This window comes from Rhinoraja longicauda, chromosome 10, assembly GCF_053455715.1.
Source record: "Rhinoraja longicauda isolate Sanriku21f chromosome 10, sRhiLon1.1, whole genome shotgun sequence".
Taxonomy (NCBI): Eukaryota; Metazoa; Chordata; class Chondrichthyes; order Rajiformes; family Arhynchobatidae; genus Rhinoraja; species Rhinoraja longicauda.
In genome coordinates this window covers 60,681,839-60,705,752 of record NC_135962.1, presented here as the reverse complement: position 1 = coordinate 60,705,752, position 23,914 = coordinate 60,681,839, and the positions used below count along the sequence as shown (strand labels likewise).

General features: G+C 50.1%; 1 protein-coding gene across 2 annotated transcripts in view; it reads left to right on the top strand.

The window, feature by feature from the left end:
• The window catches only part of brf1b (BRF1 general transcription factor IIIB subunit b), a 308,241-nt gene that overhangs the window by 1,335 nt on the left and 282,992 nt on the right, over positions 1–23,914 (top strand). Inside the window, exon 1 of one of the 2 annotated variants that reach the window (XM_078406969.1) lies at positions 4,062–4,545. The exons of the other annotated variant lie outside the window; for it this stretch is intronic. Within the exon in view, the coding sequence (XP_078263095.1) occupies positions 4,359–4,545 (187 nt within the window). The 5' untranslated portion in view covers positions 4,062–4,358. Of the gene's footprint in view, positions 1–4,061; positions 4,546–23,914 lie in introns of those variants that run through there. 2 annotated transcript variants of the gene reach the window in all.

Here is a 23,914-nt window from a genome sequence, read left to right as displayed (position 1 = left end):
ATGTGATGTCAAGTCAAGTTTATTTGTCACATACACATACACGATGTGCAGTGAAATGAAAGTGGCAACGCCTGCGGATTGTGCAAAAAAAGAATTACAGTTACAGCATATAAATTAAAGTTAATACAGAAAAGATAAAATTTAGTCCCTGGAGTTACAATAGTTAACAGTCCTGATGGCCTGTGGGAAGAAACTCCGTCTCATCCTCTCTGTTTTCACAGCGTGACAGCGGAGGCGCTTGCCTGACCGTAGCAGCTGGAACAGTCCGTTGCTGGGGTGGCAGGGGTCCCCCATAATGTTGCTGGCTCTGGATCTGCACCTCCTGATGTATAGGTCCTGCAGAGGGGCGAGTGTAGTTCCCATGGTGCGTTCTGCCGAACGCACTACTCTCTGCAGGGCCTTCCTGTCCTGGGCAGAGCTGTTCCCAAACCAGACTGTAATGTTGCCGGACAGGATGCTCTCTGCAGCCCCAGAGTAGAAGTATTGAAGGATCCTCAGAGACACTCTGAATTTCCTCAGCTGTCTAAGGTGGTAAAGGCGCTGCTTTGCCTTACCCACCAGTGCGGCATTGTAGTGTTTTCTGTGGTTGTGTGCTATGTGGGGGGGGGGGGACTATTAAAAATTTCGTACGGAGTCTCTTCCATACGGAGACGCGACCTTTTTTCTGGGTGGTGTCTCCCTTCACGCTGCGGCCTACCATCGGCCATGCACCTGGAGCTGGCGGCCTCCAGCTGGGACCACCTGGGGCTCTGGTTCGCAGAGCCTGCGGACCGGACTTACCATCTGTGGAGCTGGCTGCCTTCGGAGGCTGTGGTGGCGCTGCGAATGCGGCTGCATTCAGGGCCGCGGGCCCTGTGGACGTTTGAAGCTCGCAGGTCCCTGGGTGGGGGCCGACCTCGGGAGCTCCGAATCACGGGGCTTGGGTCGGCCCGCTGCGGACCTATCACCGTCCGGCGAGGCCTGGAATAGGCTGCGGGATTTACTCCGCCCGGCGGGGGCTTCAATGTCGGGAGCCCCGACCGCCCCAACGTGGCAACTTCAACGGCCTGACCACGGGAGAAGACGGCAGGGAAGAGAAAGACATTCTGGCCTTCCATCACAGTGAGGAAGAGACGCACTGTAATGGATGCTTCTTTTTTGTTTTGTGTTGGTTTTGTGATTGTGTGTGTTATTGATTTATTTTTATTGCTCTTATTGTTGGACTGTGGGTAATGGAATTTCATCCAAAATACGTTTTGTGGATGACAATAAAGGCGATTCTGATTCTGATGGCTTCTGTAAATTGTGCTCAATATATAGGATGGCCCTAGTGTGCAGGGTGACCGCTGGTCGAAGCGCCTGTATCCACGCTGTATTCCTAAGGTTTAAAGTAAACCATCAGGCTATTGAACACGATTACCTATTATACTTTGAACTATGAACTGTGTAGGTAGGAACTGCAGATGCTGGTTTAAACCAAAGATAGACTCAAAAAGCTGGAGGAATGGGTGACATTTCGGGTTGACACCCTTCCTCGGGTCTTCTGAAGGAGGGTCTCGACCGAAGGAGGGTCTCGACCCGAAGGAGGGTCTCGACCTGAAACGTCACCCATTCCTTCTCTTCAGAGATACTGCCTGTCCCTCTGAGTTATTCCAGCATTTTGATTGGCTTGGTGCTCTGGGAACTTCGGGATTTGTTTTGTTTTGCACAATATTGGGTTTATTTATTTCTTGAATTTCTTTTTGTTTATTATATTATCTATTGCGTAGTGTGTTTACAAACCTTTTGTGCTGCTGCTGGTGCTGCAAGTAAGAATTTTAATGTTTTGTTGTGGATAGCTTGCATGTCTTTTTTTTTCTTTTAAATCAAAAATATTAAAATAATATATACAATATAATAAAACCAAAACAAAACACCACCACCAGAATACTATACAAACAAATATACCAATTGAAACTATTATACAATTATATTACAATCCCCATCCAAGATACATCCAATCCCCCGCGCTGCCCAGCGTTCCCGGAAATCCTCCAGGTTGCCTGTGGACAGCGCGTAGTCCCTCTCCAACACCACCCGGGCACGGATGTAACCCCGGAAAAGGGGTAGGCAGCTGGCTCGGGCAGAGCACTCTTCCGCCTGGCGCCGCGAGTCACGGATGGCCGGTTAGCTTGCATGTCTTGGCTGGAATTGCTCCACCAGCAATCTGTAGAACTGAACGTAGTAGGCAAGTTGGGGACACCCGCCATCCCTGTCACTGCCATCACCCAGCCCTAAACTGCCTGAAGTGGAGGAAGAGCTCCCTTCACACAGTCCAGCCACTGTCACGGTCCTCCTCAAGCAACCAGACTAGCCTTGTGGGAAGAGAAACGCAGTGCAAACCACCACCATCACGAAAAGCTGCCAATCCCAACCAAGAAACACCTACCACCTGGTCACAGGTGTGACTGGAAGACCTGGAAGTCCCTCAATAGGCTTGGTACAGGGATGGGCCGATGCAAGACCAATATGAGCAAATGGGGCTATGCAGATGCGGCAGACACAGAAAGTGAATGTGGAACATCTGTACAATCCATGCCACACCTACTAAGATGCCCACTTCCTGGTGAACAATGCTGCCTGGAAGATCTAGCGGTGGCAAACGAGAAGACTGCCCACTGTGCAAGAGCCTGGCCCAACATTTGAAACATAGATGATGGACACGAAAGAAGAATTGTTCTGTTTTGGTACTTAAGATAATAAAACAAAATTGACTTGGCCATCTTTGAAAGTGTTTTATTTCAGATCTCCGGGATCTGCAGCATTGTATGAGGGTTGTGTTTTGTCTCGGATCTCCGGCATCTGCAGCATTGTGTGAGGGTTGTGTTTTGTCTCGGATCTCCGGCATCTGCAACATTGTGTGAGGGTTTATTCACAAAATGTTGGAGTAACTCAGCAAGTCAGGCAGCATCTCGGGAGAGAAGGAATGGGTGACGTTTCGGGTCGAGACCCTTCTTCAGACTGATGTCAGGGGGGCGGGACAAAGGAAGGATATAGGTGGAGACAGGAAGATAGAGGGAGATCTGGGAAGGAGGAGGGGAAGGAGGAGGGGAAGGGAGGGACAGAGGAGCTATCTGAAGTTGGAGAAGTCGACGTTCATACCACTGGGCTGCAAACTGCCCAGGCGAAATATGAGGTGCTGTTCCTCCAATTTCCGGCGGGCCTCACTATGGCACTGGAGGAGGCCCATGACAGAAAGGTCAGACTGGGAATGGGAGGGGGAGTTAAAATGCTCGGCCACCAGGAGATCAGTTTTGTTAATGCGGACCGAGCGCAGGTGTTCAGCGAAGCGATCGCCGAGCCTGCACTTGGTTTCGCCGATGTAAATAAGTTGACATCTAGAGCAGCGAATGCAATAGATGAGGTTGGAGGAGGTGCAGGTGAACCTTTGTCTCATCTGGAAAGACTGTTTGGGTCCTTGGATGGAGTTGAGGGGGGAGGTAAAGGGACAGGTGTTGCATCACATTGTGTGAGTGTTGTTGTTGTGTTTTGTCTCGGATCTCCGGCATCTGCAGCATAGTGTGCGGGTTGTTGTTGTTCCGGCGCCTTTAATTCGGAGCACGTGCGTCCCCAGGACCACAGTAACTCTGGGCCGAGAGGGGGGTTTGAGAATCTCAAATCACAAAATAATGATTAAATGTGAAAGTCCTTGCAGCTGGAGCTGGAACGGCTCGCCTGCCGTGTGTTTTGAGAAGATTGTGGGCGCTGGCGGGAGTGGAGCGCAGTTGGGTTTAATATTGAAGAGTCGGTTGGATCCATCATGAATATTTCCCCCCCCCCCCCGGGTGCGGGTGTATGGGCTGCCCCGCGCCGCCGCCGGCTCAGTGCGGCTCCGGACAGCGAGCGGAGCGGACACGGGGCGGGAGCGCCGGCGGCCGGGACCGCGGACCCAGCAGCGGGAGCGCCGGCGGCCGGGACCAGGGACTAGAGGCCGGGGACTGAGCGGTTACCAGGCCTTAGCAAAGAGGCGAGACGGCCGTAACCGGTGACGGAGCCGCAGCCAGCGGGGCGGGGAGCAGCTGGTAGCCGGGGGGGGGCTTCAGTTCAGCAAACACCGAGAGCGGGGGGGGGATAACCGGGCCTCAGCTCCGGCGCCGGGTCGTCACCGAGGCCCAGCGACTGTGGAGCGGCGACCGAGAACCGTGCCCACCCACGAGGAGTAGGAGCCGGTGTCGGGGACCGCTCGGTACCCGAGGCCGAGGCCTAGCGATCCTACAGGGGGCCCCGGGCCCGGGCCTGCTGCGGCCGGAGCCGGGACTCCCCGACAAGCGGCCACCCAAAGCCAGGCCCGAGAAGAAACCGCGGACTGTGGTGAGGCGGAGACCCGTCCCCGGTGGGCCATGGCCGCCCCCCGGGTGTGCCGCACCTGCGGCTGCACGGACATCGAGCTGGACCCGGCGCGGGGGGACGCGGTGTGCACGGCGTGCGGCTCCGTGCTGGAGGACAACATCATCGTGTCCGAGGTGCAGTTCGTGGAGAACAGCGGCGGAGGCTCCTCGGCCGTCGGACAGTTCGTCTCCCTGGACGGTGAGCGCGCCCCCGACTGACCCCTCAATGCGCGGGCACGCCCCCCCCCCCCCGACCCCTCAATGCGCGGGCACGCCCCCCCCCCCCCACTGACCTCTCAATGCGCGGGCACGCCCCCCCCCCCACTGACCCCTCAATGCGCGGGCACGCCCCCCCCCCCACTGACCTCTCAATGCGCGGGCACGCCCCCCCCACAGACCCCTCAATGCGCGGGCACGCCCCCCCCACAGACCCCTCAATGCGCGGGCACGCCCCCCCCCCCCCACTGACCTCTCAATGCGCGGGCACGCCCCCCCCCACAGACCCCTCAATGCGCGGGCACGCCCCCCCCACTGACCCCTCAATGCGCGGGCACGCCCCCCCCCACAGACCCCTCAATGCGCGGGCACGCCCCCCCCACAGACCCCTCAATGCGCAGGCACGCCCCCCCCCCCCCACAGACCCCTCAATGCGCGGGCACGCCCCCCCCACAGACCCCTCAATGCGCGGGCACGCCCCCCCCCCCACAGACCCCTCAATGCGCGGGCACGCCCCCCCCCCCCCCCCACTGACCCCTCAATGCGCGGGCACAGCCCCCACCCAACTGACCCCTCAATGCGCACCACCCCCATGTGTGTGCACCGCCCTCCCCCATGACTCTTGTTCCATGCACACCCCCTTCTCCCGTTACCCCAATGTGCATAGGGCTCGTCTCCCCCTCTCTTCCATCCAATCTGCTGATATGACCCACCCCACCCCGGCACTACTCTCCCTCTGGGCCCCCATCACTATGTGGCACGCCCCGCATGCAGGTAAGGCTCCATCTGCCTCCCCTCGTGTGCCGGTACGACTCCCCACTGACCCCCTCCTGTATGGGCACGGAGCCCCGTGATGCCTCCTTGTGTGCCCCCTTCCATCCCCCCCCCCCCCCCCCCCCCCATGCGACCACACTTCCATGCTCGCCCCGCCTGCCCCATACCCCTCTGGACATTGGGCACGGCTCTCCCAAAGACTCCCTCTAGTACTACTCCCCACCACTCACTGGTATGGGTCCCACAACACTTTCACCCCCCAACCTGCTGGCACTTCTAAACTCTGCACCTCCCCTTGTTGACTGGCAGGTGACCCCAACCCTCTCCTTTTGTACCCCTTTGTCTAGCTTTCTCACTGCACCTCTGTGCACGTGACAATATACTAAACTATCTAGACGTGTGTAGGACAAGCCCCCCCCCCCCACCTGCTGGCATGGCTCTCCCATCCCCTTCCCCACCTCCCAACGATATGGTTCACCTTGTGTAACCCCCCCCACCCCCCGATTGTGCGGGGCAGGTTTCCCTCCCCTGTGGCCGTTGCAGAATTAATTCGCTATCGTAAGTAAACCTATCTTTGTCAGGGCAGTTTATGTTTACTTTTGCGAAAATATTATCTGTGGTGCCTTTGAAAAGTTTCCAGACGGTTTCAACTGAAAGTTGCATTAATTGCCGTGAAATGTTAACTTCAAATTTCTGTTGTACCTTGTGGGAGCTTGAGTCACTTGTAAAAGTGCTGCAAGTTTAGAAATGGTTGGAGTCTAGCAATGTGTAAAACCGACAGGGTTGATCAAGAGTAACTCAAAGGGTCAGGCAGCATCTCTGGAGAACATAGGTGACGTTTCACAGAGTGCTGGAGTAACTCAGCGGGTCAGGCAGCCATCTGTGGAGAACATGGATAGGTGATGTTTCACAGAGTGTTGGATTAACTCAGCGAGTCAGGCAGCATCTCTGGAGAACATGGATAAGTGACTTTTCAGTGCTGGAGTAACTCAGCGGGTCAGGCAGCATCTGTGGAGAACATGGATAGGTGACGTTTCACAGAATGCTGGAGTAACTCAGCGGGTCAAGCAGCATCTCTGGAGAACATGGATAGGTGACTTTTTGGAATGGGACCATTCATTGGACTGAAGAAAGGTCCTGACCTGAAGTGTCACCTATCCACGTTCTCCAGAAATGCTACCTAACATGCTGAGTTACTCCAGTACTTTGTGTCTTTTATTTGGCAGCCAGCATCTCTCGTCCCTTGTTTTTATAGGAATAATCGGGACCAAACAGTGGTGGGGCTGAGTGAATAATTTTGTCCATTGGACACTAATAATAATTCTCAAATAATTGGCGTTGAAACTTCTACAGATACATTAAAGGGCCTGCATCTTCAACACTTTGCTGAACCAGGCTATTGTCCCATCGTGCTTTAATCAGAATCAGAATAACCTTTATTGTCATTAAAAAAAACCAAGTCTTTTGGACGAGATTTTGTCACCCACAGTCCAACAATAAGAGCAATAAAAATAAGCAATTACACACACAATCACAAACCAACACAAAACAAAAAAAAGAGAAACATCCATCACAGTGAGTCTCCTCCAGTCACCTCCTCACTGTGATGGAAGGCCAGAATATGTTTTCTCTTCCCCTGCTGTCTTCTCCCGTGGTCAGGCTGCTGAAGTCGCCAAAAAAATCCACAATCACATGTCTCAACGATTACCGCCCTGTAGCACTCATTCCCATAATGATGAAGTGCTTCGAGAGGCTGGTCAAAGACCATATCATCTCCAGACTCCCCCTCCTCACACATGACCCGTTCCAGTTTGCTTACCGGCCAAACCGCTCCACAGAGGACGCCATATCCTCTGCACTCCACCTAAGCCTGGCACATCTGGAGGAGAAGAACACACATGTGCGAATGCTGTTCTTGGACTTCAGTTCAGCATTCAACACGATCATCCCTCAGCACTTGGAAAGCAAATTGGGTCCACTCGGCCTTAGCACCCCCTTGTGTAACTGGCTACTGGACTTCCTCACTGACAGACCCCAGTCTGTGCGGGTTGGAAACAACATCTCCAACATCATCTCTCTGAGCACCGGTTCCCCTCGGCTGTGTCCTGAGTCCACTGCTGTTTACCCTGATGACCAACGACTGTTGTGCCAGGTTCAGTACAAACCACATCATGAAGTTCGCGGATGACACAACAGTGGTGCACCTTATCCGGGACGACATTGAACTGGCTTACAGGGAGGAGGTGAAACAACTGGTGGACTGGGTCAACAAGAGCAATCTGGTCCTGAATGTCGCCAAAACAAAGGAGATCATCGTTGACTTCAGGGGAAACCGGCGCAGGCACACACCACTCAACATCAGTGACACCGCGGTGGAGGTAGTCAGTAACACTAAGTTCCTGGGGGTGCAGATCACAGACAGCCTGACCTGGTCCCTAAACACTGCATCTCTAGTCAAGAGAGCCTATCAGCGTTTGCACTTTCTGTGCCGGATGAGAAGAGCACACCTCCCCCATCCCATCCTCACCACTGTCTACAGAGGCACCATAGAGAGCAGACTGACCAGCTGCATCTCTGTCTGGTCTGGGGACTGCAAAGCCTCAGACTGGGTCCATGCAGAGAGTGGTGAGGACGGCTGAGAAAATCATCGGGACTTCACTGTCTTCCATCCAGGACATTGCACACAAACGCTGCTTGACCAAGGCCAACAACATCATTAAAGACCCCACCCATCTCCATCATGGACTGTTCACCCTGCTGCCCTCTGGTCAAAGGTACTGCAGCATACGGAGCACAACAGCCAGGTTCTGCAATAGCTTCTTCCCCAGAGCCATCAGACTCTTGAATTCACAATAAGCCGCTGCTATTATTTCATGTACGAGTTACTTATTTATTTATTTTTCTTTAATAATTTTTTATTATTTGGTGTTACATTGTGAGCCAGTTGCAACGGAATTTCGTTCAAATATAGTTTTGAATGACAATAAAGTTATATTCATTCATTCATTCATTCATTCTGGGTAGGGCCTATCCAAAAACTGCATCTTTTGGGTATCAGCCTAGGTGGTGTGGTTCAAGAGTTGAGTGTGTTTTATTGTCACTCGTCCCTTCCTACCCAAACCACCCTAACCCCGGGCACTTTCCCTTGCAACCGCACGAGATGCAACACCTGTCCCTTTACCTCCCCCCTCAACTCCATCAAAGGACCCAAACAGTCTTTCCAGGTGAGACAGAGGTTCACCTGCACCTCCTCCAACCTCATCTATTGCATCCGCTGCTCTAGATGTCAACTTATTTATATCGGCGAAACCAAGCGCAGGCTCGGCAATCGCTTCGCTGAACACCTGCGCTCGGTCTGCATTAACGCAACTGATCTCCCGGTGGCCCAGCACTTTAACTCTCCCTCCCATTCCCAGTCTGACCTCTCTGTCATGGGCCTCCTCCAGTGCCATAGTGAGGCCCGCCGGAAATTGGAGGAGCAGCACCTCATATTTCGCCTGGGCAGTTTGCGGCCCGGTGGTATGAACGTCGACTTCTCCAACTTCAGATAGCTCCTCTGTCCCTCCCTTCCCCATCTCCTTCCCAGATCTCCCTCTATCTTCCTGTCTCCACCTATATCCTTCCTTTGTCCCACCCCCGACATCAGTCTGAAGAAGGGTCTCGACCCGAAACGTCACCCATTCCTTCTCTCCCGAGATGCTGCCTGACCTGCTGAGTTACTCCAGCATTTTGTGAATAAATTGAGGAGATGTAAACAGTACTCTGTAAACACCACAATAAACAACACAAAAGTTCTGTATGTATATGTATATAATGCCCAAAGTCTATGTAGTTCTGCACTTATTTGGAGGTTGTAGTGTGTAAGAGCCTGATGGTTGCAGAGAAGAAGTTACTCCTGAACCTGGACGTGACAGTTTTCAGGGTCCTGTACTTTCTTCCTGGTTGCGGGAGTGAAATGAGAGTGTGGCCAGGGTGGTGTGGGTCTCTGATAATGCTGGTTACCTTTTAGAGGCAGCAACGCCTATAGATCCCTTGGATGGTGGGCAGGTCTTTACCCGTGATGGATAGGGCAGTGTTTGTCACTTTTTTGCCGCCTTTGTCCTTGGGCGTTCAAGTTGCTGAACCAGGCAGTGATGTAATCAGTCAGTATGCTCTCTACAGCTGTAGATGTTCAAGAGACCATTCAAGAGTAATATTGCAGTTCGCTTACCAAGCAAAGATGAGGGTTGAGGACACCATAATCCATCTGCTCCATCGTTCCTTGGCTCACCTGGATAAGCCGGGAAGCACTGTGAGAGTCGTTTTTGACTTCTCCAGTGCTTTTAACGCCGTCCGGCCTGCACTGCTCGGGAGCAAACTGACGAAGATGCGGGTGGATGCTCCATTGGTGTCCTGGATCACCGACTACCTGAGTGAATGACCACAATATGTCAGGCTACAGAACTGTGTCTCGGACAAGGTGGTAAGCAACACAGGGGCCCCACAGGGGACGGTCCTCTCTCCCTTCCTGTTCACCACCTACACCTCGGACTTCAAATACAACTCGGACTTCTGCCACCTGCTGAAGTTTTCGGATGACTCTGCAATTGTGGGCTGCATCAGTGAGGGGAGCTGAATACAGACGTGTGGTCAATGACTTTGAGTGGTGTGGGCCGAATCACCTGCAGCTCAACACCTGTAAGATGAAGGAGTTAGTGGTGGACTTTAGGAACACCCGTGTCTCCGTCAATGGTGTGGATGTGCAGTTTACCAAGGAATACACGTGCCTTGGAGTGTACCTGGACAGTAAACTGGACTCCAATGAGGTAGATTGTAGGTCAGAACCACTTTCTAGTTGTTGATAGGATGGTTCAGTTGCCTGATAACAGCTTGGAAGGAATTGTCCCTGAATCTGGAGGTGTGCATTTTCAGACTTCTTTCCCTCTTCCATGAGAGGAGAATGGCTGGGGTGCGACTCGTCCTTGATTATGCTGGTGGCCTTGCCGAGGCAGCGTGAAGTGTAAATGGAGTCAATGGAAGGGAGGTTGGTTTGTGTGATGGTCTGGCCCATGTTCAGAATTCTTTGTCATTTCTTCTGGAGCTATTGCCAAACTATTCCACGGCACATCTGTAGACGTTGGTGAGGGTTGTTGGGCTCAGGCAAAACTTCTTAGGCCTTCTAAGGAAGTAGAGGTGTTGGTGTGCTTTCTTGGTCGTTGCTTCAATATGGGTCGCCCAGGACAATATGGTATCTCGCCATACTTGTGCATTTGATAATAAACACGACTTGAATTACTCGCTCAGACTACTTCAGCAGAACTCCCTTATCCCGGGATGCTTATCACTGAGACTGACAGGGATAGCTAATGCAGCTGGAAGATATTGCTGCTCCTTCATTGTGACTGGCACCAAAACGCTGGAACTAACTCTCCACTCAACACCACAGTCAAGCACCTTGTCACGGTGTCTTGGTCACGGTGGTGCAGTGGTAGAGTTGCTGCCTTACAGCGAATGCAGCGCCAGAGACCCGGGTTCCATCCCGACTACGGGTGCTGTCTGTACGGAGTTTGTACGTTCTCCCCGTGACCTGCGTGGGTTTTCTCCGAGATCTTCGGTTTCCTCCCACACTCCAAAGACGCACAGGTTTGTAGGTTAATTGGCTTGGTAAATGTAAAAGTTGTCCCTAGTGGATGTAGGACAGTGTTAATGTGCGGGGATCGCTGGTCGGCGCAGACCCTGTGGGCCGAAGGCCCTATTTCCGCGCTGTATCTCAAAACTAAACTTCTTATCGTGTCCACAACTACTGTGTTTCAGCCAAAACTGAACTCAACTCCTAGCAATATCATTGTTCTCTGTGAGGTCTTCAGCTTTGCATTTGTGCTCCAATAGAGGACACCTCAATAGGTGCTCCATAGTTTGTGGTTCGGTGCCACATATGCAGGTGACGTCTTCAGTGTCTGTATAACCCCACTCCTTAGGAGTCGCTTTACAACGACCAGTACCAGCTCTCAGTCTGTTGAGGCATTTCCATTCAGCCCAGCTTGATTTGGCCCCAGGAGGAAGTTCTTCTTTGGCACTTATTGACATGGATGTCGCTGATGGGAGATTGGCTGGTCTCTCTTCCCATAATGCCACTCTAGTATCTTCAGCTTCAGCATTTAGTTCAACTTTGTTGAGGAAGCTTTTCCTGGACTTTAGCCGACGCTTTGTGGGTTCATAGACAATAGACAATAGACAATAGACAATAGACAATAGACAATAGGTGCAGGAGTAGGCCATTCAGCCCTTCGAGCCAGCACCGCCATTCAATGCGATCATGGCTGATCACTATCAATCAGTACCCCGTTCCTGCCTTCTCCCCATACCCCCTCACTCCGCTATCCTTAAGAGCTCTATCCAGCTCTCTCTTGAAAGCATCCAACGAACTGGCCTCCACTGCCTTCTGAGGCAGAGAATTCCACACCTTCACCACCCTCTGACTGAAAAAGTTCTTCCTCATCTCCGTTCTAAATGGCCTACCCCTTATTCTCAAACTGTGGCCCCTTGTTCTGGACTCCCCCAACATTGGGAACATGTTATCTGCCTCTAATGTGTCCAATCCCCTAATTATCTTATATGTTTCAATAAGATCTTCCCTCATCCTTCTAAATTCCAGTGTATACAAGCCCAATCGCTCCAGCCTTTCAACATACGACAGTCCCGCCATTCCGGGTTCATGGCCGAATAGGGGATGTCATATAACCATATAACCATATAACCATATAACAACTACAGCACGGAAACAGGCCCGTTCGGCCCTACCAGTCCACGCTGACCACTCTCCCTGACCTAGTCTCATCGACCTGCACTCAGACCATAACCCTCTAATCCCCTCTTATCCATATACCTATCCAATTTACTCTTAAATAATAAAATCGAGCCTGCCTCCACCACTTCCACCGGAAGCCCATTCCATACAGCCACCACCCTCTGAGTAAAGAAGTTACCCCTCATGTTACCCCTAAACTTTTGTCCCTCAATTCTGAAGCTATGTCCCCTTGTTGGAATCTTCCCCACTCTCAAAGGGAAAAGCCTACCCACGTCAACTGGTCCGTCCCTCTCAAAATTTAAAAAACCTCTATCAAGTCCCCCCTCAACCTTCTACGCTCCAAAGAATAAAGACCCAACCTGTTCAACCTCTCTCTGTAGCTTAAGTGCTGAAACCCAGGCAACATTCTAGTAAATCTCCTCTGTACCCTCTTCTCTGTACCCTCTCCACAGACTCGCACAGTTGGCATTTAGCTTCTCGGTTGTGCAGATGGAATGCACACACGCACCTGTGTCTTTGGATTTGCACAGAGGTGGTGCTCTTAGTGGTAAGGTGTTAATTTGTTGAGGGCATTTGAGAGTGGTTCTTCAACAGCACTGAAGTCACTGTCTTGGGCAGCTACACCATGGTTGTCTGCATGGATAAAGTGACACGTGCCTTCACGTCTAGGCTGGTCGTTAGTGTAGATGTTGAAGAGTACTGGTGCAAGCACACTTCCCTGTGGTAGACCGATCTTGAGTTTCCGCCATCTGCTCTTCTTACTACCCAGTTTGACAAAGATCTACCTGTTCTCTAGCATCCTTTCAATCAGTTCTGTTAGCCGGGTGTCCTTGGTAAGCTAAACTAAAACTAAACTAAAGGATTGCAGTAGTTGAAGGTGGTGACTCCGTTCCACCCTCCTCCTGTGTAGACAATAAATACTGACCTTGTCAGTGACACCCAGATCCTGAAAAATCAGTTTATATAAAAACATTTCCCTCTTCCTTCCCCTGAAATGCATCTCCTCCACCTCTGTGGGAGTGAGTTCCACATGCTCACTGCTATGGCCCGGCCTGGCCTGTGTGTGACCTCAGACCCCAGTGTGTTTGACTCTGAATTGATCTTCATTTGTGCAGAGGGAAATGGTGATGATCAATAAAAGGTGGTACAGGCTCACCACCGGTTTTCTGGCACCCTTGGTTCCAGAACCTTTCTGGATTATCCTTTTTGCAGGACCAAGGTCGATCATGGCCTCGGAGGCATCCAACGTTACCGAACAGTCATAGAAACATAGAAGCATAGAAAATAGGAGCAGGAGTAGGCCATTCGGCCCTTCGAGCCTGCACCGCCATTCAATATGATCATGGCTAATCATCCAACTCAGTATCCCGTACCTGCCTTCTCTCCATACCCCCTGATCCCTTTAGCCACAAGGACCACATCTAACTCCCTCTTAAATATAGCCAATGAACTGGCCTCAACTACCTTCTGTGGCAGAGAATTCCACAGATTCACCACTCTCTGTGTGAAAAAAAACTTTCTCATCTCGGTCCTAAAAGACTTCCCCCTTATCCTTAAACTGTGACCCCTTGTTCTGGACTTCCCCAACATCGGGAACAATCTTCCTGCATCTAGCCTGTCCAACCCCTTAAGAATTTTGTACATTTCTATAAGATCCCCCCTCAATCTTCTAAATTCCAGCGAGTACAGTCCGCTTGAGGAGCCAAGATAACGGCTCGCAAAGTCAGCTGTGGGAAGGATCTGCCGGCTCTGGCCAGGCTGGAGTTGTAGAGCCCCGGCCGCAGGGGGCTGATTCGGCCCGCTGATCGGCGCGGATATCCAGATGAGGTTCAGATCGTCCACCTCACCCGGCCTTGGAACCACATTTTTTAGGGAGGGGGGGGTTTCAAGTTCGCTCTCGTAATTTTGTCCAGATTAAAGGAGGGGCTGGACAAGCAGTTGCTGGAAAATCGATGGTGGAGCTGCATTGCCAGTGACATGCACATCCCAGCAACAAAGGAAGCTGCCCGGGTAAACAGATTTCTCTCTGAGTTTCTGATTGGGATACTTTGTCATTGTCTTATAATTGTTTTATCAACCCACCAAGTGGAAAGGTGTGTAGGAAGGAACTGCAGATACTGGTTTAAACCGATGATGGACACAAAGTGCTGGAGTAACTCAGCAGGGCAGGCAGCATCTCAGTGGAAAGATGGTATTGTTATCTGAGCTTAGGTGGCGGAGGGTATGGTGCTATCACCCTTTGTTGTAAAGCCCAGTTGTCTAATCAATTGCACCTTGCATGAAATGCAGACAGCAGCACTAACCACTGTTCCTAGTCTTTTGTGACCCCATTAAACTCTTTGGAGTTCAGAGTTCCAAGCACTAGCCCAAGATCCAGCATGGGGTTTGGTTTGGGAACAGCACGGCGGTGCAGCGGTAGAGTTGCTGCCTTACAGCGTGTACAGCACCAGAGACCCAGGTTCTATCCCAACCACGGGTGCTATCTGTATGGAGTTTGTACGTTCCCCCCGTGACCGTGTGAGGACAGACAAACGTTTCCATCCAAACCTTCTATAAAATTCCTTCCTCTCACCTTAATTCTGGGGAAGGATTTGTGTTAATGTGCGTAGTCTTGATGCCCTAAAATATGGGATAACATGGCACTGTTTACAAACGAATGTGGTTCGGCAGCATTTGGAATATTGGGTCCAGTTCTGGTCTCGCCATTGCAGGAAGGATGTGGAGGCTTTGGGGAGGGTGCAGAGGAGGTTTACCAAATTGCTACCTGGATTAGAGGGTATAGGCTGTAAGGAGAGGTTGGACAGACTTGGATTGTTTTCTCTCGAACACTGGAGGATGATGGGAGATCTGCTGGGCGGCACGGTGGCACAGTGGTAGAGTTGCCGCCTTACAGTGAATGCAGCGCTGGAGACCCGGGTTCCATCCCGACTATGGACGCTGTCTGTACGGAGTTTGTATGTTCTCCCCGTGACCTGCGTGGCTTCTCACCGAGATCTTCGGTTTCCTCCCACACTCCAAAGACGTTCAGGTTTGTAGGTTAATTGGCTTGGTAAATGTAAGAATTGTCCCCAGTGGGTGTAGGATAGTGTTAATGTGCGGGGATCGCTGGTCGGCGTAGAACCGGTGGGCCGAAAGGGCCTGTTTCCACGCTGTATCTCTAAACTAAACTAAAGTATTTAAAAATATGAGAGGCACAGTTAGGGTAGACAGTCAGAACATTTCTTCCAGGGTGGCAATGTCAAAGGCTCGAGGGCATAGCTTTAAGGTGAGAGGGGTAAAGTTTAAAAGAGATGCGAATGGCGTTTTTTACAGGAGTGGTGGTGGAGGCAGATACAATTGGTGTTTGAGGTTTTTGGAAAAACACATGGATATGCAGGGAATGGAGGGATATGGATGACATGCAGGCAGAGGAGTTAGTTTAACTTGCAATCATGTTCAGCACAGACATTGTGGGCGGAATGGCCTGTTCCTGTGCTGTACTGTTCTATATTCTAGGTTTAGCTTTATTGTTGTAATGTGTAGCTTTGCTTTGCATGCTTGTGAATGATCAGCCATGATCACAGTGAATGGCGGTGCTGACGCGAAGGGCTGAATGGCCTACTCCTGCACCTATTGTCTATTGTCAATCCAATCTAATCAAATATAATATACTTCAATACAATCAAGTCAAAAGTACAATAGGTAGAGCAAAGGGGGGATACAGAGTGCAGAATATAGTTCTCAGCATTGTAGCGCACCAGTTCCACAGACAAAGTCCAGGTTCCGCATTGGGGTAGAGGTGAATCGGACAGTACCCTAGCTCATGGAAGGATCGTTCAGAAGCCTGATAACAGAGGGGAAGAAGCTGTTCCTGAGTCTGGTGGTGCGCGCTTTCAAGCTTCTGTACTTTCTGCCGGACGGGAGCGGGGAGAGGGAGGAGTGACCGGGGTGGGACAAGTGTTTGATTATGTTGGCTGCTTTCCCGAAGCAGCGTAAAGTGTAGGTGGAGTCGATGGTGGGGAGTCTGGTCTGTGTGATGGACTGGGCTACATCTACAACTCTCTGCAATTTCTTGTGGTCTTGGGCAGAGCTTTTCCCAAACCAAATTGTGTTTAAAGTGATAAATTATTGGTTGTGATCTGGTTTTAAAAGCCTGGGGATGTGATTGTAAATAACTGCAGCTGTTTTCTTCCTCAAACAATGGATGAATGGTTTAGTGAGTGACACTGCAGGTACCACCGACCCAGGGAGTAATCTCGAGCATTCACTGAGCCAGTGGCTGTGCAGTGATTGGAAATAATGAAGCAGTTAAAATCTGTGCGGTTGTCTCTAGCACTCTGAAACAAACACAGCGACTCGCCTTTAAAAATGTGTTTCATGCAATAAAAGCACCTCCAGATTCGGGTATAGTTTCTTCCCAGCTGTTATGAGGCAACTGAATCATCCTATCACAACCAGAGAGCAGTGCTGAACTACCATCTACCTCTTTAATGACCCTCGGACTATCCTCGATCTGACTTGCTGGCTTTACCTTGCACTAAACATTATTCCCTTATGTATCTATGCACTGTCATTCGGCTACTGACTGGTTAGCACGCAACCAAAAGCTTTTCACTGTACCTCGGTGCATGTGACAATAAACTAAACAGCACTGAATTGGCCCGTCCAGTGGGAAAAAGAGGGTCTGAAGAAGGGTCTCGACCCGAAATATCACCCATTCCTTCTCTCCCGAGATGCTGCCCAACCCGCTGAGTTACTCCAGCATTTTGTGTCTTTCTTCGATTTAAACCAGCATCTGCGGTTCTTTCCTTCACAAGAGGTGGACGGGTTAGAATGTGGAACTGTTCCCCCACAGGGAATGGTTGAGGATGAAGAGTACTCAGGAGGTCTGTGGCAGGAATGGTCTTCGTCCTGAACCATTCGCATGTTTTTTCGGTGCTTGCAGACTTAAGGTGAGAGGGAAATGAATTAATACGAACCCGAGGGGAAACCTTTTCATCAAAGGAGTTGCGTGCATGGGATGAGCTGCCAGACGAGGTAGTTGAGGGCGGGACTAATGACATTTAGCCTGACCTGCTGAGTTACTCCAGCATTATGTGAATAAATACCTTCGATTTGTACCAGCATCTGCAGTTATTTTCTTATACTTTAAAATGCATTATATAGGTACGTGGGTAGGAAAGATTTAGGGGGACACAAAATGCTGGAGTAACTCAGGCAGGCAGTATCTCTGGAGAGAAGGAATGGGTGATGTTTTGGGTTGAGACCCTTCTTCAAATTGAGCCTCAGTCAGACTGACCCTGATTCCAGCATTTTGTGCATAACTGTGGTGAAAATCAGCATCTGCAGTTCTTTCCTACACAAGGTTTAGAGGGATATGGGCCAAAAGCGGACAGGTGGGACTAGCTTACGTGGGGCGTGCAGGAGTTGGGCCGAAGGGCCTGTTTCTGTGCTGCATGACCCTATGATTATTAGACTTAAGATCAATTAATATTGATGGGGGGGGGGAGGTCTCTTTAATGCCTGCTTAGAAGATGCAGGGAGTGTTGTAAGCACCCCACAGGTCAGACAGCTTCTGTGTGGACAGAATAAACATTTTTGTTTCAAGTGAATGACCTTTCTTCAGAACTTTAGAGAATTTAAAAAAAAGCAGAGTGTAGGTAAAGTGATCGACACAAAGTGCTGGAGTAACTCAGTGGGTCAGGCAGCATCTGTGTGTCCATCTTCAGTGATACTGCCTGTCCCGCTGAGTTACTCCAGCACTTTGTGTCTATCTTCGGTATAAACCAGCATCTGCAGTTCCTTCCGACACATTGTAATCTGAAAGTTTGAGCTAAGGGGATGTGTGAATTAGGATGGAAACCAAGAGAGAATGGATAATAGAGATTGGTGCTGAAGAGAGATGTGTTCAAGATCAGCTCATGATTGTGACCAGTCAGTAAGGGGAACGTGTACAGGCCCCGAACAGCATCGATGTACAGAGAGATGCTGGAGTCCAAGGCTATAATCACGAAGCCATGTTGCAGCTTCATAAAACTTTGTTCAGGTAGCATTTAGATTATCGTGCAATTCTGCTCAGCTCATTACAGGGAGGTTTACCAGGAGGCCGTGTGTATTACAGGGTATTAGCTGCAAGGCAAGTTTGGGCAAACCTGCTCTGTTTTCTATGGAGCTTTGGAGGCTGATGGGTGACCTAATGGAGTTTATATATTTTTAAAATTGAGAGATGTTTATAGGGCAGTCAAAAACATTATACCCAGGGTGGGAATGTCATACTTGAGGCCATTACTTTAAGATGAGTGGGGCAAAGTTTAAAGGAGATGTATGAAGCAAGTTATTTTTACAGACGGTGGTGGGTGGCTGGAACACGCTACCAGGGGTGGTGGTGGAGGCAGATATGATAGTGGTGTTTAAGAGGCTTTTAGATAGGCACGTAGAAGTGCAGGGAGTAGAGGGATCGGGATCGTGCATGCAGAAGGGGTTAATTTAATTTGGCATTGTGGTTGGCGCCTGTTAATGTGCTGTACTGTTCCTTCATAAAGTCGTACAGCGTGGAAACGGGCCGTTCAGCCCAACTTGCCCACACCGACCAACATGCCCCATCTACACTAGTCCCACCTGCCTGCATTTGACCCATATCTCCCTAAATCTGTCCTACCCATGTACCTGTATAAATATTTCTTCCAACTTCGTCTATTGTATCCGCTGTTCCAGGTGTCAACTGCTCTGCATCAGCGAGACCAAGCGCAGGCTCGGCGATCGTTTCACTGAACACCTCCGCTCAGTCCGCCTTAACCTACTTTAAGGTTAAATGGCTCGGCACTTTAACCCCCCTCCCATTCCCAATCTGACTTTTCTGTCCTGGGCCTCCTCCATTGTCAGAGTGAGGCGCAGCGCAAATTGGAGGAACAGCACCTCATATTTCCCCAGCGGTATGAACATTGACTTCTCTAGCTTCAGATAATCCCTGCTTTCCCACTCTCTCCCCTTCCCAGTTCTCCCACTAATCTTGCCTGTCTCTGACTACATCCTATCCTTGTCCCGCCCCCCTCCCCTGACATCAGTCTGAAGAAGGATCTCAACCTGACACGTCACCCATTCCTTCTCTCCAGAGCTACTGTCTGTCCCGCTGAGTTACTCCAGTATTTTGTGTCTACCTTCTAATATTTCTTAAAGATTGTGTCTTAGTGCGTTCCATCTTTTCTTGGCCACCACCTCCAGTACAGTCATTCCCTCTTGCTTTCCTCCAGCTATTTTAGAAACATAGAAAATAGGTGCAGGAGGAGGCCATTCGGCCCTTCGAGCCAGCACTGCCATTCATTGTGATCATGGCTGATCATCCACAATCAGTAACCCGTGCCTGCCTTCTCCCCATATCCCTTGATTCCACTAGCCCCCAGAGCTCTATCTAAAATTCTCTTTTAAATCCATCCAATGAATTGGCCTCCACTGCCTTCTGTGGCAGAGAATTCCACAAATTCACAACTCTCTGCGTGAAAACGTTTTTTCTCACCTTAGTTTTAAATGGCCTCCCCTTTATTCTTAGACGGTGTGGCCCCTTGTTCTGGACTCCCCCAACATTGGGAACATTTTTCCTGCATCTAGCTTGTCTAGTCCTTTTATGATTTTATTCGTCTCTATAAGATCCCCTCTCATCCTTCTAAACTCCAGTGAATTTGTAATCTTTCCCCATCTGATCGAAAGTCATCATCAATCCGAAACAATAATTCGGATCCCTCCTCCCCCCCCCCAGACTCTGTCCCACCCTGCAGAAATCCTTCACCATTTCTGCTACGTTTATTATCTAGAAGCTGTTGTTGGCTTGATTTTACAAAGCCTGCCCACTGGGTGGCAGCAAATACACACAAAACCCTTTACCACAAGAACACTGCACGTTGAATTTGCCAATTTTAAGTAACAACTTCGTCCCTCCCTTTTCACCACACTACTCCCTGTGCCCCCAGCCACCCCCCTCTCTCAGTCCCCTTCCATCTATATTCTTTTCTCTGGCTTCACATTTCACTTCATTTATCTTGCATTCCTTTTGTCTTCTTTTCATCTCTACTCTTTATCCAATCCATATGCCAATTAACCCACCCACTCACCTGTATCCACCTACCATCTGCCAGTCTTTGTCCCACCCCTACCTCCTTTCCAGCTTTCTTTCCCCCCCCCCGCCCCACTATATAATTGGTTTGAGAGAGGATGTTTCCACAGATGGGGGAGTCTAGGACCAGAGCTCACAGCCTCAGAATTAAAGGACGTTCCTTTAGGAAGGAGATCATAAGGCTCCACGTGATAGGAGCAGAATTAGACCATTTGGCCCATCAAGTCTACTCCGCCTTTCAATCACGGCTGATCTAGTGAAAGGCTTGGATGGAGTGGAGAATAGTGAAAGGCTTGGATAGAGTGGATGTGGAGAGGATGTTTCCACTAGTCGGAGAGTCTAGGACTAGAATTAAAAGACGTTCTTTTCAGAAGGAGATGAGGAGAAATGTATTTATTCAGAGGGTGATGAATCTGTGGAATTCTTTGCCGGAGTAGGCTGTGAAGGCCAAGCCAGTGGATATTTTTAAGGGGGAGATAGATAGATTCTTGATTAGTACAGGTGTCAGTTATAGGGAGAAGGCAGGAGAATGGGGTTAGGAGGGAAAGATAGATCAGCCATGATTGAATGGTGTAGACTTGATGGACTGAATGGCCTAATTCTACTCCTATTCCTTATGACATTTTGATCTATCTCTCTCTCCTAACCCCATTCTCTGCCTTCACCCCATAACCCCTGACACCCGTACTAATCAAGAATATCTATCTCTGCATTATAAATTATCCACTGACTTGGCCTCCACGGTCTTCTGTGGTAAAGAATTCCACGGATTCTCCACCCTCTGACTAAAGAAATTTCTGTCTTTGATAAGCACTTGGTATTGGGGTAGGTTATTGACATGGATAGGGAATTGGTTGGCAGACAGGAAACAAAGAGTAGGAATAACTGGGTCCCTGTCAGAATGGCAGGCAGTGGCGAGTGGAGTGCCGCAAGGCTCAGTGCTGGGGCCGCAACTATTCACAATATATATTAATAATAATAATAATTATAATACATTTTATTTATATAGCGCTTTTCATATACTCAAAGACGCTTTACAGAGATTTTGGGAACATAGGGAAATTAATAAATAGATAATGCTTTAGATGATGGAATTGAAAGTAACACTAGCATGTTTGCAGATGACACAAAACTGGGTGGCAGTGTGAACTGCGAAGAGGATGCTAGGAGGTTGCAGGGTGACTTGGACAGGTTGAGTGAGTGGGCATATGCATGGCAGATGCAGTATAATGTAGATAAATGTGAGGTTATCCACTTTGGCGGCAAAAACAAGGAGACAGATTATTATCTCAATGGTCCGCATTAACGCAACTGATCTCCCGGTGGCCCAGCACTTTAACTCCCCCTCCCATTCCCAGTCTGACCTCTCTGTCATGGGCCTCCTCCAGTGCCATAGTGAGGCCCGCCGGAAATTGGAGGAGCAGCACCTCATATTTCGCCTGGGCAGTTTGCAGCCCGGTGGTATGAACGTCGACTTCTCCAACTTCAGATAGCTCCTCTGTCCCTCCCTTCCCCTCCTCCTTCCCAGATCTCCCTCTATCTTCCTGTCTCCACCTATATCCTTCCTTTGTCCCGGCCCCCCGACATCAGTCTGAAGAAGGGTCTCGACCCGAAACGTCACCCATTCCTTCTCTCCCGAGATGCTGCCTGACCTGCTGAGTTACTCCAGCATTTTGTGAATAAATCAAATGTACCAGCATCTGCAGTTATTTTCTTATATTATCTCAATGGTGTCAGATTTCGAAAAGGAGAAGTGCAACGAGACCTGGGTGTCCTTGTACACCAGTCACTGAAAGTAAATGTGCAGGTACAGCAGGCAGTGAGGAAAGGTAATGGCACGTTGGCCTTCTGCAGTTGGTGAGACCACATCTGGAGTATTGTGTGCAGTTTTGGTCTCTTAATTTGAGGAAGGACATCCTTGCAATTGAGGCAGTGCAGCGTAGGTTTACCAGGTTAATCCACGGGATAGCAGGACTGTCGTATGAGGAAAGATTGGAAAGACTGGGCTTGTATTCACTGGAATTTAGATGAGGGGATCTTATAGAAACATGTAAAATTATAAAAGGACTGGAGAAGCTACATGCAGGAAAAATGTTCCCAATGTTGGGGGAGTCCAGAACCAGGGGCCACAGAGAGTTGTGAATTGGTGGAATTCTCTGCCACAGAAGGCAGTGGAGGTCAATTCACTGGATGGATTTAAAAGAGAGTTAGATAGATCTCTAGGGGCTAACAGGGATCAAGGGATATGGGGAGAAGGCAGGCACGGGTTACTGATTGTGGATGATCAGCCATGATCACAATGAATGGCGGTGCTGGCTCGAAGGGCCAAATGGCCTCCTGCACCTATTTTCTGTTTTTCTATTTTCTACGTTTCCTCATCTCCTTCCTAAAAGAACGTCCTTTAATTCTGAGGTTATGACCTCTAGTCCTACAATCTCCCACTAGTGGAAACATCCTCTCCACATCCACTCTATCCAAGCCTTTCACTATTCTGTATGTTTCAACGAGGTCCCCTGTCATTCTTCTAAACTCCAGTGAGCACAGGCCTCGTGTCATCAAACGCTCATGAGGCGGAATTTCTTTTGTCAGAGGGTGGTGAATCTCTGCCACAGAAGGCTGTGGAGGCCATCAATGGATATTTATAAGGCAGAGATAGATTCTTGATCAGTATGGGTGTTGGGTTATAGGGAGAAGGCAGGAGAATGAAGTTAGGAGGGAGAGATAGATCAGCCATGATTGAATGGTGGAGACGTCATGGGCCGAACAGCCTTATTCTGCTCCTATCACTTATGAACTTGGATCCAGAGCAAGGAAAAGCAGATGCTGGTTTACAAAAAAAGACACTGCTGGAGTAACTCACCAGGTCAGGCAGCATTTCTGGAGAACATGGATAGGTGACGTTTTGGATTGGGGACCCTTCTTTAGAGATGCTGTCTGACCTGCAGAGTTACTCCAGCACTGATTTAAAAAAAATATACCAGAACTTGTCTGGGGAAATTGCTGATATTCCCCTTGCTGCTTTGATTGCAAATTGCTGAGCGTTTCATTGCAGTCCATTTAGCTCACACTGTGTTGCTTTCAGTGACCCATTTAGGGCACATGATGCATCTTTAGTTCCAGCAAAACCTCCCAAGGTGCTTCACTGGAGCATGTTCAAACTGAATGTGTCAGAGCCATTATCAGATGTACAGCAGAGGATGGGTACAACTGTGATCAGACTTACAGTTGGAGGAGGGAGGGAGGATGAGGGAGGGAGGGAGGGGGGGGCAGGGGCTGAGGGAGGGGGGACGCGGGGGCTGAGGGAGGGAGGGGACGGAGGCTGAGGGAGTGGCGGGGACTGATGGAGGGAGGAGGGTACACGGGCGGAGAGAGGGGGCTGAGGGAGGGAGGACGCGGGGGCTGAGGGAGGGGGGGACGCGGGGGGCTGAGGGAGGGAGGGCAGGGGCTGAGGGAGGGAGGGGGGACGTGGGGGCTGAGGGAGGGAGCAGGGGATGCGGGGGCTGAGAGGTAGGTACCGGTACAAAAGACAATTTTGCAGAAACAAAGAACAGCAGAGTTAGAGAGCTCTTAAGGATAGCGGAGTCAGGGGGTATGGGGAGAAGGCAGGAACGGGGTACTGATTGAGAATGATCAGCCATGATTACATTGAATGGTGGTGCTGGCTCGAAGGGCCGAATGGCCTACTCCTGCTCCTATTGTCTATTG